A 16,699-nucleotide genomic window follows, 5' to 3' on the forward strand; every position below is an offset into this window, starting at 1 on the left:
TTGGAGCAGATATGAACATTAAACTGATGCTTCCCTGGAATGAAAACATCTCCTTTTACTACTGCTAGCTATCGTTTCAATCATCCAGTGACCCGAGCTGATGACCGGCGCGACGTAGGCGTGCAGACAACTCGTCAACCTCACAGCGAGCATCACACATGCTGCGTTTAAGTTCCTCTAATAGCGTAGAAAAACGTAACCACAGTGCCATCGGATGAAGAAAAGTTTTACTTTTTAAATGTTTTAACAGAAAACAGTGTTACACTTTCACATTTTCACAGATTTTTTCTGAACGTTAAATCATAAATTATGTTAAAGTCTAAAAGCTGTGACGTCTGTAGTAACAACAGTGATGGGAATGTAAAAAGACAAATTTAGGTTATCAAACTGTTTCAGGAATGAAGTTAGAGTAGGAACATGTCTCTTCATTTTTCATTATTGCACTGGAAAACATTTTGAAGAGGCTTTCTGCTCTAAAACAGAAAGCTTGCATATAAAACGCTGTTGTCTGATGAGTTGAAGTCTTGGACTGTGGAGTGTTTCCTGTAGTGGAGTCAGTTTTATAAAAGACAGCATGTATGGACGTGTGTTAGTTCAGAATCTTCATGTTTCTGGATGTTAGTAAAGGAGTGAAACTTTAATTTCAGTTCATTAGAATCCCCTTTGGTCTCTGAGGAGCAGATTTATTCTGACACCAAACCTAAACTTCCTGTTTCTTCATGTGTTGTCTGTCCAGTGTTACCTGCTCCTCCACACCTGTGGCATCCGCTAATGTTCTCTTTATTGGTCCCAGTTTAAGTTACTGGTTTCTGTCTCTGCTCTTTGGTTCAAATGTTCGACTCTCCGTCAAACTCACGAGGCGTCTGCGGGCGTTGACCCGGCTTCACTGACTCCTTCTTCCAGGATTTCTCTGACCTGATCGAGACTCTCAGCCTGACGCACCAACTCCAGCTTCACCTGCAGAACGGAGGGGGAACATCACAATTTATGTTTCATATTAATGATAGATCAAGCTACAGCCAGACAGTTTCAACCACACTACGATGAGTAGAAAAACAATCAGGAGGTTCTGAATGCACTGGGTAAAAACCATGTCTCTGCTGTACAGTTTGACTATAATTCAATATTAAGTAAATGAAACTGACTTAGGGCCTTTGCTTAATACCATATTTACACATTTATTCTTGTTTTAAAAATAACACGAGCTTGGCTGTGCATATGGAATGATTCTTCAGCGTCTACATCAGCAGTAAACGTCCCTCATCTTCACAGATTCTCCAGGAGGAGCTGATACTGGTTTTTGATCCAGTTTCAGAGAACCACAGCATAAATACATTCTTTATAGGACGTCCCGTGTAACCTAAACCTGAAAAGGACTCATGCACAACATGAATGAAGGTCATGTGTGAACGCATACATGAGTAATTAGAATAAAAACCTGTGACTGGTACAGAAGCCCTAAGTTAACATACATCTACATATTTAGGTTAACTTCATGGTACCATGACATTTCTGTTGCTTTCTTAAGATCTCAGCTTATTTTTCTCCTTTAAGCCGGGTGTACACTGCCATTTTCCTGCGACCCAGACACCAATTTTTGCACGACTCACTTTGAAGTCGGGGCGACTCTCAGTCGGATCGGGCGTCGTTTGTCGTGCAGGGGGGTACAACGGCCGACTACGACCGCCCGACCTGCTCCCAACTGGTCAGAAGGATTTCTGGCATGTTTGATATTAGAGCTGTGAAAAAATATCGATACAGCAATATATCGTGATACTTTGACATCCGATACAATATCAATACTTCGACTCTTAATATCGATTTTTTTGTAAAAAATAAGAATTCATATTTTAGCCGAGTTGTTAGTAAAATATGACTTCCACATCTCCCCTGCAGTAAATGGCGCTGAAGAGCTACTCTGCTGTATGTCGCTGTGGCATTTCCTGTAGAAGCAGTCAGAGTGCATAGGTGAAAGGAGCGAACATGGCTGACAAAATAACACCTGCGCAATTCAAAGCAGACGTTTGGAAGCATTTTGGCTACAAAGTTAAAACAGGGAGCACAAACAGCGAGTTAGAGAAAGGAAATGCCGTTTGCAAGCTCTGTCTTGCTGCCATGAAATATAGCGGGAACACCACCAACGTATTGTGATTTACATATACATCATCTCTATATTTTTCTCAGTTAACTGTGTAGAATATCGCAATGTATCACAATATCATGATATCCTGATATATCGTGATACTATCGTATCGTGACCCAAGTATCGTGATGCGTATCGTATCGTGAGGTTCTTGCCAATACTCACCCCTATTTGATGTTTTGGTCGTACAACTACGGACACTTCACAGTGAGAGGAGAAACACGAGCAGAATAAACAACTTTGGGGGATTGTTTTCCTTTGTAAACGGTCAGACAACGTCCTAAATTACCATGACAACAGCTGGAATCACTTTCTAATGCACCCCCGCTATGATAAAGGAAATAAACGAGCAGGAAACATTCCTACCTGTGGACCTGCAGCTGATGCAGAGGGGATGATGGTTGTGTGTGTGGGAGAGAGAGAGAGCGGGAGAGACAGAGGGAGAAGAGAGAGAGAATATGACGGGGAACACTTCACCCTCAGACCCTGAGACTTTTTAAAAAGGAAACTCCGCAGGTTTCTGTCACAGTCTGTCCCGACTTCAGTCGTAGAGTGTGAGCACTCAGGTCGTGCGTCGTAAGCGATTCAATCGTACAGTATGAGATGACATTCCACCACGACTGTCGTATGGTCGGCTTGAAATCACACAGTGTACCCCCGGCTTTACTTAAAGTGACCTGTTACACTTACTGTGAAATTATATTTCAGTTTAAACAGACACAAAACTGGATTTGATTCCATCATAAATAATATGACATTCTTTTTTAAACAGACATGTAGTACTGAAAACTGAGATTGTGAAAACATGCTTCATTCTTCTTTTCAAGAGCTAAAACCAAAAACTGAGCTTAGACTTCAGAACTAGGGAAAGTTTAAAGATGAAGGAATGAGGATAAAAACAAACTTCACTGGTTCTGTTTAAATTTGGGCAATTTACAGAAATAATCTAATTGCTATTTTTTTCCCCAGTATTGTGATTTTATACATGATTATTTTTAGGTTCATTGTTAAATATGTTTTTCAACAAATACAAGCCATTAATTATTCTTTATTATAACTAGCAGAATAGGGATAAACAATTAAAAAAGAATTGAATTGCAATTTTGGCTCACATAGCAAATGTGATATAATTTGCTTTATTGAAGAGGACGATCATTTCTTTATGCTTGTTTTGAATAAGAAAAAAATATATATATGAAAAAGAAAAGTAGGATTTTTGTTAAGAAAAAAAAGAAACTAGCAACAGCAAAATGTGTTGTGTATATAATCTCTGCTGCAAAAAAATATCTATCAAACTTGTAGTTTAACACATTACAGGTTAAAGAAGTATAGCACCGTCTGCTATTTGAAAATTGCAACAGGTCATATTATGATTTAATCTAATTTGTGATTGCCCAGCCCTAGTTTCAACCTCTACTAACACAGTGCTTTGGCTTACGGTGGAACACTCATATTCTCATCTTTATTTCTGATATATCAGCTCTAAATATCAGCAGAAATGTTCGTGATGATTTACTTTATGAGATTACATCTTTTTTCTAAAAATTCCCACGTTACAGAACCAACAGTGTTGTTTTCCAGACATCATTAGCCAAATAAGACTGATAAAACATATCACGCTAAAACAGTCAAATAAAAAGAGAAGATTCACGTCATAGAAAGGCTCATGAGTCTATCACTCTTCTGATGGAGTTAACTCGTACAGGTGTGGTCGTCTCTCACCTGTAGCGACTGTGACAGCTGGACGAAGTCTCTCTGGACCGTCTGACTCGTGTCGACTTGCGAGCGTAGACTGATCACCTGACTGCGCAGCTCCAGAACCTGCTGCTGCAGAGACGCCTGAAACCGACAACATGAGCTGTATTTAAACTGAAGACAAAACAGCGTTCATAATAAGTTCACATGAATCTGAATCTACTGCAGACTGCTCTTTAGTGTTATTTTACTGTTAAACATTCAGGAATTCATCCATGAAACCAAAACCACTGAATACTGATGAGTAAAAACACCTTATGGAGACACTTTTTCATGATCAGAGCTCTGAGGGTTGGCAGAGCTGAGCGTCATATCTAGTCTCCTCTGAGCTTCTTCTCAGACAACAGTAGTGTTTATACATAGTTTATAAGTAGTTTCTACTTTAAAGGTCAAAGAGGGTTCTTCTAAAAGTGACAACAGTGGAAAAAGTCTGACCTTAAGGAGAACTATTATCATGAGTCAGGCTTACAGGATGAGAATTTCTAATTCCAGAGCACGTAGCCGTCTGTTTTACCTTGTCATTGCTCAGAGATTTGTTAGTTCCCTGAACGTGAGACAGCGCCACCCGCAGGGCGTCCAGCTCAGTGTGACAGGAGAGCAGCTCAGCCTGCAGCTGGTCCTTCTGAGTCTGGATCCTCTCGGTCTCCGTCTTCAGACTGGATAACTGGACTAGAACGTGAACAAAGAGACACGGGGAGACATCAACATGACCGTGGTTTTAACGGATCACAAGCTTGCTCTCATTTTATCTTTTTTATATTTTTATTATAATAATGGTGATTTCACCTCAGAAGATAAAGAACTTTAACTGGCCTATCAGAAAACAGATCAGGAGACATCCACTTACCTTCTAAGACTTCTGGAGACAGAACGTCCAGGATTGATCAGGAATAAAAGAAATAGAAAATCATCAGTGAGAAAAATATCAGTGAAAAAATTCTAAGATTGATTTGGGGAAAGGGTGAACAGAAATGTGAAGAGGAGAAGAGGAAGACGAAGAACAAGGAAAAGAAGAAGAATGAGGAAATAAGAGAGGAGGAAAGAGAGTTAAGGATCCACAGACCGTTCTCCTCGGCCCGGGTGTCCAGTTCCTCCCTAAGCTGGACGATCTCGATGCGGAGACGTTCTTCACAGTGCGCCCCCTGCAGGTCAGAGCTCAGCTGTCAGACCACAGACTCAGACCTAAAAATATCATCTTATCATCTGCTGATAAATTAAACTGTAAAACTGTAAATAAACATTTTAAACTAAAAACAGCAGGTCAAAGTCCGCCCAGACCTGAGTGTTAAAATGAGAGCAGTAATTTCAGCGTCATTCTGGAACAAACAGAAGCTGCTCTACAAAAATGAAGAACCAAAAACAAACATCTCACACGTAGAACATGTCTAAAGACAGTCTGCTGCTGAGATCTTCCTGAGTTTCTTTAAAACTCCCTAATGATGAAAAGAGACACGACAAGACGCTCAGAAGTGATGGAGTCCACTACTATTAGGGCAGGGTTTATACTGTTATTCAGTGAAACATATAATTTCACATAATCATAGGATCCATTAAAGAGAGGAGAGGACATACTGGTGGGAAGTGAAGAGTATGAAGCAGCTTCATGGTGCACAAGGATCAAAGATCACATGATATAAACCCTCATCTCCTCCCACTCTCATGGTAAATTTTCTGGGGTAATTCTGTGTTCACACATCAGCTCACCCCAACTTCACACCATCATTTACTAGATGTCTGGCATGTCAAAAAGTCTGGATCAAAAATAATGCCACATGTGTTTATACAAACAGCTCATCCTGAATATTATGTGTAATTTTTGTGCATGTGCCAATGGGGCTTCAGTTTTTTGCTGCAGTTGACATGGAGCTGAATTACCGTGATTAAAACTGGGGATGCTAGGGAATATGAAAATATCTAGAGATAATTACAGGTGATGCATTGGCTCTAAATATTGGCCTATATCAGCTGTAAATATTGGCTCTAATCAGCCTATACTGGCAGTAAATTTGTCCTATATTGCCTATAAATTTCAGCCTTTATTACCTGTAAATATTGACCAATATTGGCTGTGAATGTTAGCCTATATCACCTGTAAATATTTGCTTTCATCAGCTGATTGTGGCTTAGTTTTGGCCCATATTGCTTATAAATATTGGCTTTTATCAGCCTATATTGGCAGTAAATTTGTCCTATACAAGCTGTTAATACTTACTGATGTCAGCTGCTATATCAGCTGTAAATATTGGCCTATATCGGCTGTAAAATACTGGCATATATCAGCTGTATACATTGGCCTATATCAGCTGTAAATATTGGCTTTTATCACCTGTAAATACTGGCATTAATATTGCCATAACAGATATCAACAAACATCCATCTCTCATTAAAACCCTGATCAGTGCTCATACCTGCAGTGATGCGGTTAACGCTGAGCTGCTGTCGGCTCCTTCCTCCTCCACCTCCTCTCCCTTCAGCCTGGACAGATCGCTGCACATCCTCCTCTGGGACAGGGACAGCTCGGCCTGGACGGGAATTCATTTGGGTTAAACCTTTATTTATGAGTGGCAAATACCTCATTCTATCATAACATTTTCTAAAGAAAACTGTTCAAATTTGACAAATATAAAAATGTTCAATCTTTGAGTAATGCTGTTTTAATATCTGTACTGTTCGAGGCTGAGAAAAAGATTCAATTTAACATGTTAACCCATCAGAGATGCTGCTTCTCTAACAGAGCAGAGAGAATCGTTTCTGTTTTTAGCTCTTTTTCAAACCAGCTGTAATTTCACGTCTGATCATAAGATGCATGGATTTCATGGTCCCTAACAGGCTATTTCCCATGGTTTGAAGTTTTTATAAGTGTTGGACAATCATCGTCTCTCACCAGCCGACTCTGCATGGCGCTCTGTGATTGGCTGAAAGATTTCTGCAGATCCTGCAGGAGAGCCTCAGAGGACTGAACCTGAGACTGAAGCATCGATACCTGAAAATAAAAACAAACCAGATTAGCATGTTAGTCTGCACACGTCATGTCTACTGTTATATATGAGAGAGTCTCTGACCTGTTTGTGCGTGTGGTTAGTCTGAGTGTCCAGCTCTTTCTCCAGCTCTTCTTTCTCCGCCTGCAGACGGCTCACCTCCTCTCTCAGCTCTGACACCTGAGCATCAAACCAGACACTCTTGATTTAACCAATCCTTCATTTATAGGGTTACTGAATCACGCTAGAAGTTAAGGTTTTCAAAACTTTACATCTGTTTCAATATCATGTGCTATAAAGCGATAAAGACAAAGATAAATAGTAGACTGTAGTTGGTTCCTGCTGCAAGTGATCCCAGAATCCTTTGTGGGTAGCTTGCAGGTGATTCAGAAGAGTTTAAACTTAGCTCTCATGATTCATTATCCACATTTATCATCCAACTGTGCTTCCATATTTTAAAAGTACAGTCAAAAGCAGGTGTGTTAAGGAGGATTTGTAAGAAATAAAGGCACCATGTTTCAGAAAAACCAAACCAAAAGTCTACCTGGGCGTTAATAGCGTCCCAGTCCCCATGTGTGACCAGGCGGTGTCCGGGCGGAGGCAGGTAAATCGCCTCAGGTACCAGAGTTCCCGTGGAGACCAGTGAGTCGGTGTCGTCCTGAGCGTGCGGTTTTCTGGGCAGAGAGGGCGTGTCCATGGAGAAGGACGACAGAGACGCCGAGTCGCAGTTCCTCAGTGAAAAATAACCGTCTGACGTCAGCGGTGCTGCTTCTCCGTCCGTTGCCTCCAGTTCAGCCTGCTGGTTCTGCTTCCTGTCTGAAGACGGCGCCTCGGCCTCCATCAGGCTGTTTGATGTCTGAGAGTCATTGCTGATGGCGTCTATGTCCACTCTGCTCTTTCTTCCACTCATCTAACAGAAGGAACGGAAATGTGAACATCCAACAGAACCAGGGTTATCCTGCCTCTCTAATGCTTGTGAAAGACTTCATACTAAAGAGTCAAAGGTCAAGCTGCTGCAGGATTAGATCCTCACAAACATGAGATGATCCGTTCTCAGCAGAATGATTTGATTAGCAATCATTTAGAGAACTAAAAATCAGAAAAACACAAAGTTAAACACATTTAAGTCTTAAAGTCAAAGAGCTGCAGATGCAGAATGCAGGAGAGGAGATGACAAAAGAACTCACAAAGAAGAAATTAAGCAAAAAATCCTAACATGAGATGATAAATGCACAAAAGCCTACATTTATAAGTTGCACAGATGTCTCACTATGATGTCTAACAATATGAGAGCAGCTGCTAAGGGTCTGTACAGTTGTTAGTGTGCACAGACACTCGAGTGCTGATTCATTTCTCACACATCTCTACACCATGTTTACATGCTACAGTAGTTCAGCTCTGTTAGCGGTGCATGCACTATATGAGCCGTGAGCAAGAGAGTGATGTAGGAAAGGGAGCACACACATCTATGGGCAATTTAGAGTCACCAAAGAACCTAATGAGGATCTTTGAACTGCAGGAAGAAGCAGAAGTTCTCAAAGAGAACCCACAAATGCACTGAAACTCAAACCAGGAACCTTTTTGCTGTGAGGTGACAGCACTAACCACTGCTCCACTGTACTGCTCCACAATAATATCTGTGATTTAAAACTCATCCAGAAAACATAAAACACTTTGTCTGTCTCTGGGAACTCTGCTCTGACTTTTCTGGTACAAGAGTTATAAACATATTCCTGAAAACACGAAGAAGCCACCAAACGAAGATCCTGCCTCACAGCCAATCACAGGCCTCGTCACTCATCACAGTAGCATGTAAAAAATAAGAAATAAAACACTGACCATGATGTGTCCGCTCGCTCTCCTCCACTCCACCGGCTGAGACTGAAGGACAGAAATCCGAGCTTCATACTGAGCGGCGGTTTCTGTGAACAGGATCGGGATCATGAAGCGTATTTAGACGAGATTATTGCACGTTCAGACTTCTAACTTCCTCCCTGCTCGGTGTGTTTGTGTTTACTAGTTTAGTTCTTCACAAAGTGTGGGTCAGTCAAAGGTCATTTACAATAACTCAAACCATAACTATAATTTTAAATAAAAACATTTTTAGTTCCCAGAATTTATTTATTTATTTTTTTACATATTTCTTTAATGTCTCAGAAGTAAGAAAAGAACAGCCAGGAAATATAACTCAAACATCACCTTTAATCATTTATTTGGCCTGCTGTTTGAACCGGTGTCATGGTTTAATTGGTGATAAATTAAGTGGTGACACCCGTTTAGGGCTGGGCAGTTAACCAGATATTAGATTAAATAGCACTATGGCACGCTGCAATTTTAAAACTAGAGATGAAGACGTGTGATGTATGTTTGCTTCAAAAACTAAGACACAGACTATATTATATCTCTGATTTTATTTAATTCACTTCAGAAAACACACCCCACAGTTTCAGTTCTCTTTCCTGCTAAAGTCTCCTTTTTCTTTCAGTGTTAATGAGAATGAGTTCAGCATTTTAATTTTTCATTACTTTTAGTTAACTAATAGGCCTCGGTCACAATGAGAATTTAAACTCTTATACTAGACGTAGTAGAAGTTAAATTATATTGACACCTCCTAAATATTACACTTATTAAGACGCTGCACAGACCAGCAGACAGTGTTTTATTAAGTTACTGCTGTATTTACTGTAATATTAGAGCAGAGTAACATCTGTTTTACACTCAATATGCTCCAAAAATACTAAACAACCCCAGACTCCTAAATGATGCAGATTCCTGCTTTTATTTAGAGCGTTAAAAAGTCTGACGTCTCTGCACTTATCAGACAAGATTGAAGTACAGTTAAGCTTTTAGGTGGTATGAGCAGCTGTCAACGCTGATAAAAGCAGAATAAACCTTTTAAAATTGTCACTGTAGATACATTTTTAGTTGTGGCTTTATTCCTGTGCAGTCTAAGACATTTCTCTCTCGTTGCCGGTCATGTCTCTCCTCTCTACCTGCCGGTCTTTCCTCTTCCCTGTCTTAAAGGCTACAGTGACAGTGTTAGGACTCAGGCAGTTTTCTTTCTCCTATGAAGACCAAACATTAAAGCCTTAGTAAGTTCAATAAGAGCCTGTTCAAACTCTGACAAAAACACACGGACGTACCTCGGAGAGCCTCCTGGAGGGACTGGATCTCTTGATCACATTGTTTTTGCAGCTCTGCCAGTTCCTCCTGTTTGCTCAGCTCACAGATCGTCGCCACACCCTGCCAGTGCTCCACCTGAGCTCGGCACTCGGCTAGCTGGGCCTGGAGACTCGTCTCTGGAAAGGAGAAACAGGTTTCTGATGTTTTGCCTTTATTATTGTCCATGAACTTTTGAACCAGTGGACGCAGAATCACATAAACATGGGAAACAAGGAGGAGACACGTTAGAGGGAATCTGCTGTAATCGATCCGAGCAGAGCTTTAAAATAAGATAAGAACATTTATCTGATAGGTGTTAAGAACTCTGCAGCCTGCCTGTCAGCACATTCAGCTTTTTAAAGCCTTCAGGCATTTGTGTTTGTTTTCCTGTTTAAACTCAGAGCTGTTTGGTGAGCATGAATCCTTTAGAACGTCTGACATAATGAAACGCTTTAATTTTACAAACACCTCTATGAGCAAAGACGAGGCCTTCATGCTGTTTGACTGTGTATTTAAACTACGGTTTATATTTTCCAGTACGCTGGAGGGTTAATAAGGGCTGGAAATGAAAAATTACAATTATTCATGTGAGCAGTGTTACTCAACCAAAGGGCCAAACTGTTGAAAAATACCTTTGCAAGAGCCACAGTCTAAGTGGAGAAAAGCAGCAAAAAATAGTGATTAAAATTAGTTAAAGGTGGCAAAAATGGTCCAAAAGTGGCAAAAACATGCAAAACATTTGAGAAAAATGGGCAAAAAGCAGTCAAGAGTGGCAAAATAGGGCAAAAAATAGGAAACAAGTGGTGTTAAATTTAAAAAATGGTAGCTTAAATGGGCAAAATTGTGAAAAAGAGCAAAAATGGGAAAGAAGTGTCAAAATGAGTCAAAAAAATATAGGAAAAATGGAGTACTTAATAGTAAAAGACAGCTTAAATGGGAGAAACATGGCAAAAGAGTGGTGAAAAGGGGCAAAAATTGGGAATAAGTGTCATATCGAAATGGCAAAATGGGCAAAAAAAGTAGGAAAAAAAGTGGTATTCAATGGCAAAGATAGCTTAATTGGGTGAAAAGTGGCAAAAAAATTGTGAAAAATGGCAAAAAAAAAAAGGATAAATGGGACAATTAAGTTTGACAATTAAAGCCTCCTGTAGAAGTCTGGGAAAGAAACCGATTAATGTGACTAATTTCTGAGGTCAAAGTTCCCTTTATAAAAGGTTTTCTGGGGGAATAATACTTCAGATTAAGACATAAAAGAGCCACAAATCATCACAAAAGAGACACACGCTGAGTATCTATGCATTAGAGTAAAAATGTAAATAAAATTATGTTAGGATTACTACTGTCTGGATTTAATTTCTGCTTGTGAAAAATAAGGGATGCAACTAAACCTCACATTGAATGAAAAACTAAAACAAATGAGGACAAAAATACAGATTTTAACACGTTTTATATAATGTGTAGATCCTTGGTTGCCAGGGATTTTTTTTTTTTTAAGTATGGCTGCCAGCCAGGGTTCTTCACTGAGGAGAGTCTTCATCTCTCCTCTCCTCCATAAAGCCCAGATCAGAGGAGGGCTGCAGTGATGGTTCTCCTTCTGGATCTTTGTCCCATCTCCTCCAGGATCTCTGGAGCTCAGTCAGACTGACCATCAGGTTCTTGGTCTCCTCTCTCACTAAGGTCCTTCTCCCCCGATGGAGACCAGGTCTAGAAGAGTCCTGGTTGGTCCAGACTTCTTCATGTGAGGATTCTGGAGGCCGCTGTTCTCCTGGGAACTTTCAGAGCAGCAGAAATGTCTCTGAGCTCTGCAGCTCCTCTGACCTTTGACCTCATGGCTTGGTTTTTGCTCTGATATCATTGTCAGCTGTGAGGCCTTCTATAGAGGTGTGTGCCTTTCCAAACATGTCCAGTTTAATTTACTACAGGTGAATTTATATCATTAATCACAGTAAACAATGGGGCCTATTAGATACTACAGTTTTAATTTTCTTTGAAAACCAAAGCAGACAAATCATACAAAGGAGAGAATATGTTAACAATATGAGCTCAAAATATTTTACAAACCTTTATAAGGAAAAATAAGAAAAAGGGGATTTTGCAGTTTTTGTTGTCAAAATTCAGAAATCAAATATTATACTTATTATTAAGTTAATTTAATTTTCATTAATGTGGAAAAAACAGGATGAAAATCATGATAAATAAAGACAGGCGTCAACAGTCAGTAAAATTACTAAGAAAACAAACTTTAGTCATAAAAACGCACTTTTAACATCTTTGACACTCAAAACTTTTTAAATGCTGAAGTTGAGTAAACACATAAAATGCCAAAGTAACTTCGTTGACTCTAAATCCTTCAGTAAACTACAGAACTGTAAAATGTTCAAGTCTGTTTGGGACAAGTACAGTTAGCTAGCGGCTAGCAGAGCTCGTTCATTTCTATGATGAACGAAGCTAACAGGTCGGTATGCGCGCTTTATTTCCGCTTTTACATCAGTATGATTCCTTCAGAGAGAGAAATAAAACTACAACAGTCAATAAGTCATCATAAATGTTGACTTAAACTCCGGTCTGAGCTAACACACACCCGTTCCGTTAGTTACCCAGCATTCACGTCGTGTAGAAATACTCGGAAAGAATAGTTTCAGCCAGGAGTGAATCACAGTCTGGCACCAAAGAGACGAAACAAAAGTGAAAGTCGAACAAATATAACTTCTGTTACTGTGTGATATAAAACAGCCCTGAAACGACAAGTAAGAAACGACCTTATTTAGACAGTTTGTTACGTCTGCATCATAACTTAGAGCTCGTGAAACCAATGAAGCTGGAGAGTCTTGGAATGTCTCGGGAATTCCGAGCATCAGAGGGACATGTGAATGCCGCATTAGCCCCAGTGAAGAAGAGCAACAAGTGTCCGCTAATGTTTATTAGAGTCTGAGTCTAACACAGAAAAGAGTCAGATACCGACCAATCCTGACAGTTTTAGAGTTTACATGCTGTTAAAAAGATTAAAGTTGAACTCTGAGGGTTATTTTTTACCTGAGTCTTCACTCATCTTCTCTTAAGGCTGTCACAGTCCAGCTAAAACGCCCTCCGACCGCAGAAACGTCTATCGAAAGTTCCAGAAACGTAAAATCAGATCCATGTTTTATAAAAGCTCCAGGTGTGTCCTTTAGTGCACAAATTATCAGTTCAGTGTCAGCCTCAGGAAACAACTTTCCCCGGTGTAAGCCTGCGGAAATGACGTCAATGCCCTTCCTGTTCACACATGCCTTTCTCTGCTGTGCGGACTTCAAGCCGCACTTTCATTATCGTGTTTTTGTTGGAAAACCACAAGAAAAGTGGACAAAAGTAGGAACTTACCGACATTTCATTTTAATCCACCATTAAATCAAATATAAAGATTTTTTTTCAATAGATTGAGGTTGTGGTATGGAAGCCCAAATGTGCCAGCGTGAATAAAACTAACTCTAAAAAGTCATAATGACAAACCTTGTTCTGGAAAAGTAACTGATTACATTTTGAGTCTGTACTTTCACTTCTACTGAAGTGAGTTTTAACCAGAGTTAGTGTACTTTTACTTGACAACAATACTGTTGTTTTTTTCTAGCTCAAAGAGAGAGACTGATTCCACATCACAGCCCCAGAACAGCTGAGGTTCTTTGGCTCAAATTTCTAGTGGATTTGTTTTGTGTTTTTTTGGTGCTTTGTGAGACGTATTTGCACCATGACTGAAGTTATCCACATAGATGTCGTTTCCACCTGTGGTTTTAGGTGATCCAAAAGAACAGTGTGTATTCTTCATCAGTGTGCATTGCCGTCCTAGAGGTGACCCACCTTGCCACGGGTTTTCCAAAGTTACTGCACCTCTGACTAACGGTATTTCTTTCAAAAGTATTGTTTAAATGCATTTAAGTGTGGATCAATATTGACAATTTAAAGTGCTAAATTTAACTCTGTATGATTCTAGTTAACTCTGTGATTTTGCTGCGTATTTATTATAAAGGTGTGACTCTAGCTGAGATCTACTCTCGTTATGGTCAGTAAGGAAAGACCATTTTTACTGCACGACTCCTCAGTAGCTCCTCAGTACTCTGAATAAGTTGGAATCAGATGCTTTATGCGTTACTCTAGTAGATTTATACACCAGTGCTTTTACTTCTACTTAAGCTAAATTCAACCACAGTAAATGTACTTTTACTGGAGTAAAATAGTCCTGTACTTTTCCATCTCTGGTAATAGGTGTATATCTAATAATACCAAAAAGTTTCTACAATAATCCCTGTAATAGTGACAAATAACATGTAAAAACTACTAATTTTCCCAACTCAAAAACTCTCTCCCTTAAATAAAAATGTAGTTTCTAAAAATAATATTTAAAACAACAAACCAAAGTTTGCTTGTTAATTTTCACTTAATTTCAGAATTGTATGAAATGCTTTAGTTACTTAAAAGTGTTGATTCCTCTCATTAATCTTACCTTTTACACCCCTGGACCCATGTGGATCACTGGGGTCCTCTGCTCCTCCTGGTCATCCCTCAAACTCAGCAGAAACTCTGAGGTTAGCATGCTTTTATTTTACTGTCAGATATAAAGAACCATGTGAACTATGGCAGTAAAACAGAGAAAAATAAATATCTATGTCATTATATACAAGAATTCAATGAAAAGTGAGTATAATCCACAATTAAGGTGATAAGGAGGGGATCAAAAAACTTTTAATACCCTTTTTTACTAAGACTACTTCCTTCTAGTAGAGATTAATTCAAAAACAGTTGGTGTTTTAAAAGCCCTGAGTGCATAAATACGTATTTGCTGTTTTTATTTATTCGGTTGCAGCAGAGGCCGACACTGGCGGACAGTTGACATTAACTGAAACAACACGCACTGACAAAAACACACAGAAATGCTTCAAATTTTAAAGTCAATGATTAGATGAAAAAGTTTCAGTTTCATGTTCATCTGAAAACAAGGTCGATCTAAACGTGTTCATCCTGGATTCTGAGACGAGTTTATATACAAACCATCAGTCCCTGCTCTCCTGTTCCTCACAGCACCCCTAAAACCTGGAGGACTGCTGGATTTGGAGCGTTCCCTAATGCAGTTGCTTTTTTAAACATTTATTTTGGAGCTTTTTATTTACTTATTGATAGAGGAGGACAGTTGGAGTCAAAATCAGGGATGAGAGCAGGAAGGAGCTGCAGGCTCGACCTGATGTGGAGCAGCCTATTCTCTTGGCCATCATTTCTGTTTGCATTGTGTTCAGAGTCGTTTCACCCTTCTGCAGCAGTGTTGTTGAATTAGCAGCATGCTTGAATTCGTTGGGAAGGTTTGCATTTCATTTTTAACTTGCAGCATTTAGGAGTATTCTGCACATTTGTGTTATTTCCATCTCCAGTCACCTTTTATCAGCAGTTTCTGGCTCATTTCAGCACGTCACTTTGAGGTGAAGTTTTACATTTATTTAAAAAAGCAAGGTAGTAATGCATGTTCAGAAGTAACACTTTAACATATTCAAAGTAAATAAACCGTAAAGGGACCGTTAAATACTGCTCTTCTCCAGAAAAAGTAGTGCTATTTATTAATTTTAATGCATTAACTAGTGCAGTATATCACAAAGATATTAAGCTCAGTTTTTGTCTTTAAACCAGGACTCGACAATTGGGAAAATAATCTAATTCCAATTTTTTTTTAACCCAATATTGCAATTAAATATGCAATTATATCTTAAGTTCTTGAGCTCATGTATTTTTCAACAAAAACAAACAATAATTAATTTTATACTATAACCAACACAAGATTAGACTAAACTAGGGCTGGACAACCTAAAAAAATCTAATTGTGATGATTTTGACTCATTTTGCAAAATGGATATGAACTGTTGTACTAAAGGGAATGATCATTTTAATACAATTCTCATATTTAAAAAGAAAAAAACAAACAAAAGTGATGAAAAATTTTTTTTTTGTACACTATTCCAAAAATATGCCACTAGAATGACTGCATGGTATGAAATGCATACCATTTCTGCTGCAAATAAACCTGTTTTTTTGTTACAAATTTCAGGTTAAAGAAATATTGCACCTTCTGTGATTTGAAAATTGCAGCAGTCCATATTGTGATTAAATCTAATTTTTGATTAATTGCCCAGCCTTTCTTTAAACCAGGAAACTGAAGTTCAAAGCTGCTGCTGATAAAAAAAAGAAGTCTTTTAACACCTGCTTCCTTTACTCAAGAGTTAAAGTTTCCTTTGTTTTCAATTAAAAAAAACAGGATCTGGAGGCTGCTCACCTAAACTTAAAAATGATGATTCAGCACATTTTTAACCTTGAGACATTTATCTAAGCTTACAGGAGTGTGATTGTTTCTATCCTTATAAATAGACACAGAGATCCAGCCTTATTCTCTTACATGCACCAGATCGATTTGATCCAGAAATCTGATATTCAAAAAAAAATCCTCTTCAGTCTTGGTTTGCAGTCAGACGAGGTGTGGCGAGGAGGAAAGACTCCAGACGAGCATGCAAGAGAAGCTTGAGGCAGTTTTCCCAATAAAACACAAGTCATCCTCAAAATCTCAGCGTGCAAATCTCAAGAATAGATGTTTGGGTGAGATATGTCGTCTTAATCGACACTTCCACATGGTCATATATTTTCTTCTCCAGAG

The 16,699-nt window shown here is 39.1% G+C and overlaps 1 protein-coding gene across 1 annotated transcript; it reads right to left on the reverse strand.

The window, feature by feature from the left end:
- Positions 1-210: 210 nt before the first annotated feature.
- Positions 211-13,264, reverse strand: rabep2 (rabaptin, RAB GTPase binding effector protein 2). The gene is made up of 12 exons (XM_041816664.1): positions 13,072-13,264; positions 10,020-10,175; positions 8,716-8,798; positions 7,421-7,786; positions 6,961-7,056; positions 6,783-6,881; positions 6,307-6,420; positions 4,962-5,040; positions 4,746-4,757; positions 4,413-4,567; positions 3,866-3,982; positions 211-957 (listed from the first exon to the last, which is right to left on the reverse strand). Exons 1-12 carry the CDS (start codon positions 13,085-13,087, stop codon positions 853-855), a joined length of 1,398 nt encoding a protein of 465 aa, XP_041672598.1. The 5' UTR covers positions 13,088-13,264; the 3' UTR covers positions 211-852.
- Between the last annotated feature and the right edge of the window lie 3,435 nt (positions 13,265-16,699).

Source organism: Cheilinus undulatus, linkage group 21, assembly GCF_018320785.1.
Source record: "Cheilinus undulatus linkage group 21, ASM1832078v1, whole genome shotgun sequence".
NCBI classification, from domain to species: domain Eukaryota; kingdom Metazoa; phylum Chordata; class Actinopteri; order Labriformes; family Labridae; genus Cheilinus; species Cheilinus undulatus.

Excerpts from the sequence above, each read along its gene's own strand:
- rabep2 (XM_041816664.1), bottom strand. Across the intron at positions 6,882-6,960 it reads CTAACCACACGCACAAACAG|GTATCGATGCTTCAGTCTCA; the intron begins GTCAGAGACTCT and ends TTTTATTTTCAG. Across the intron at positions 6,421-6,782 it reads GCGCCATGCAGAGTCGGCTG|GCCGAGCTGTCCCTGTCCCA; the intron begins GTGAGAGACGAT and ends ATTCCCGTCCAG.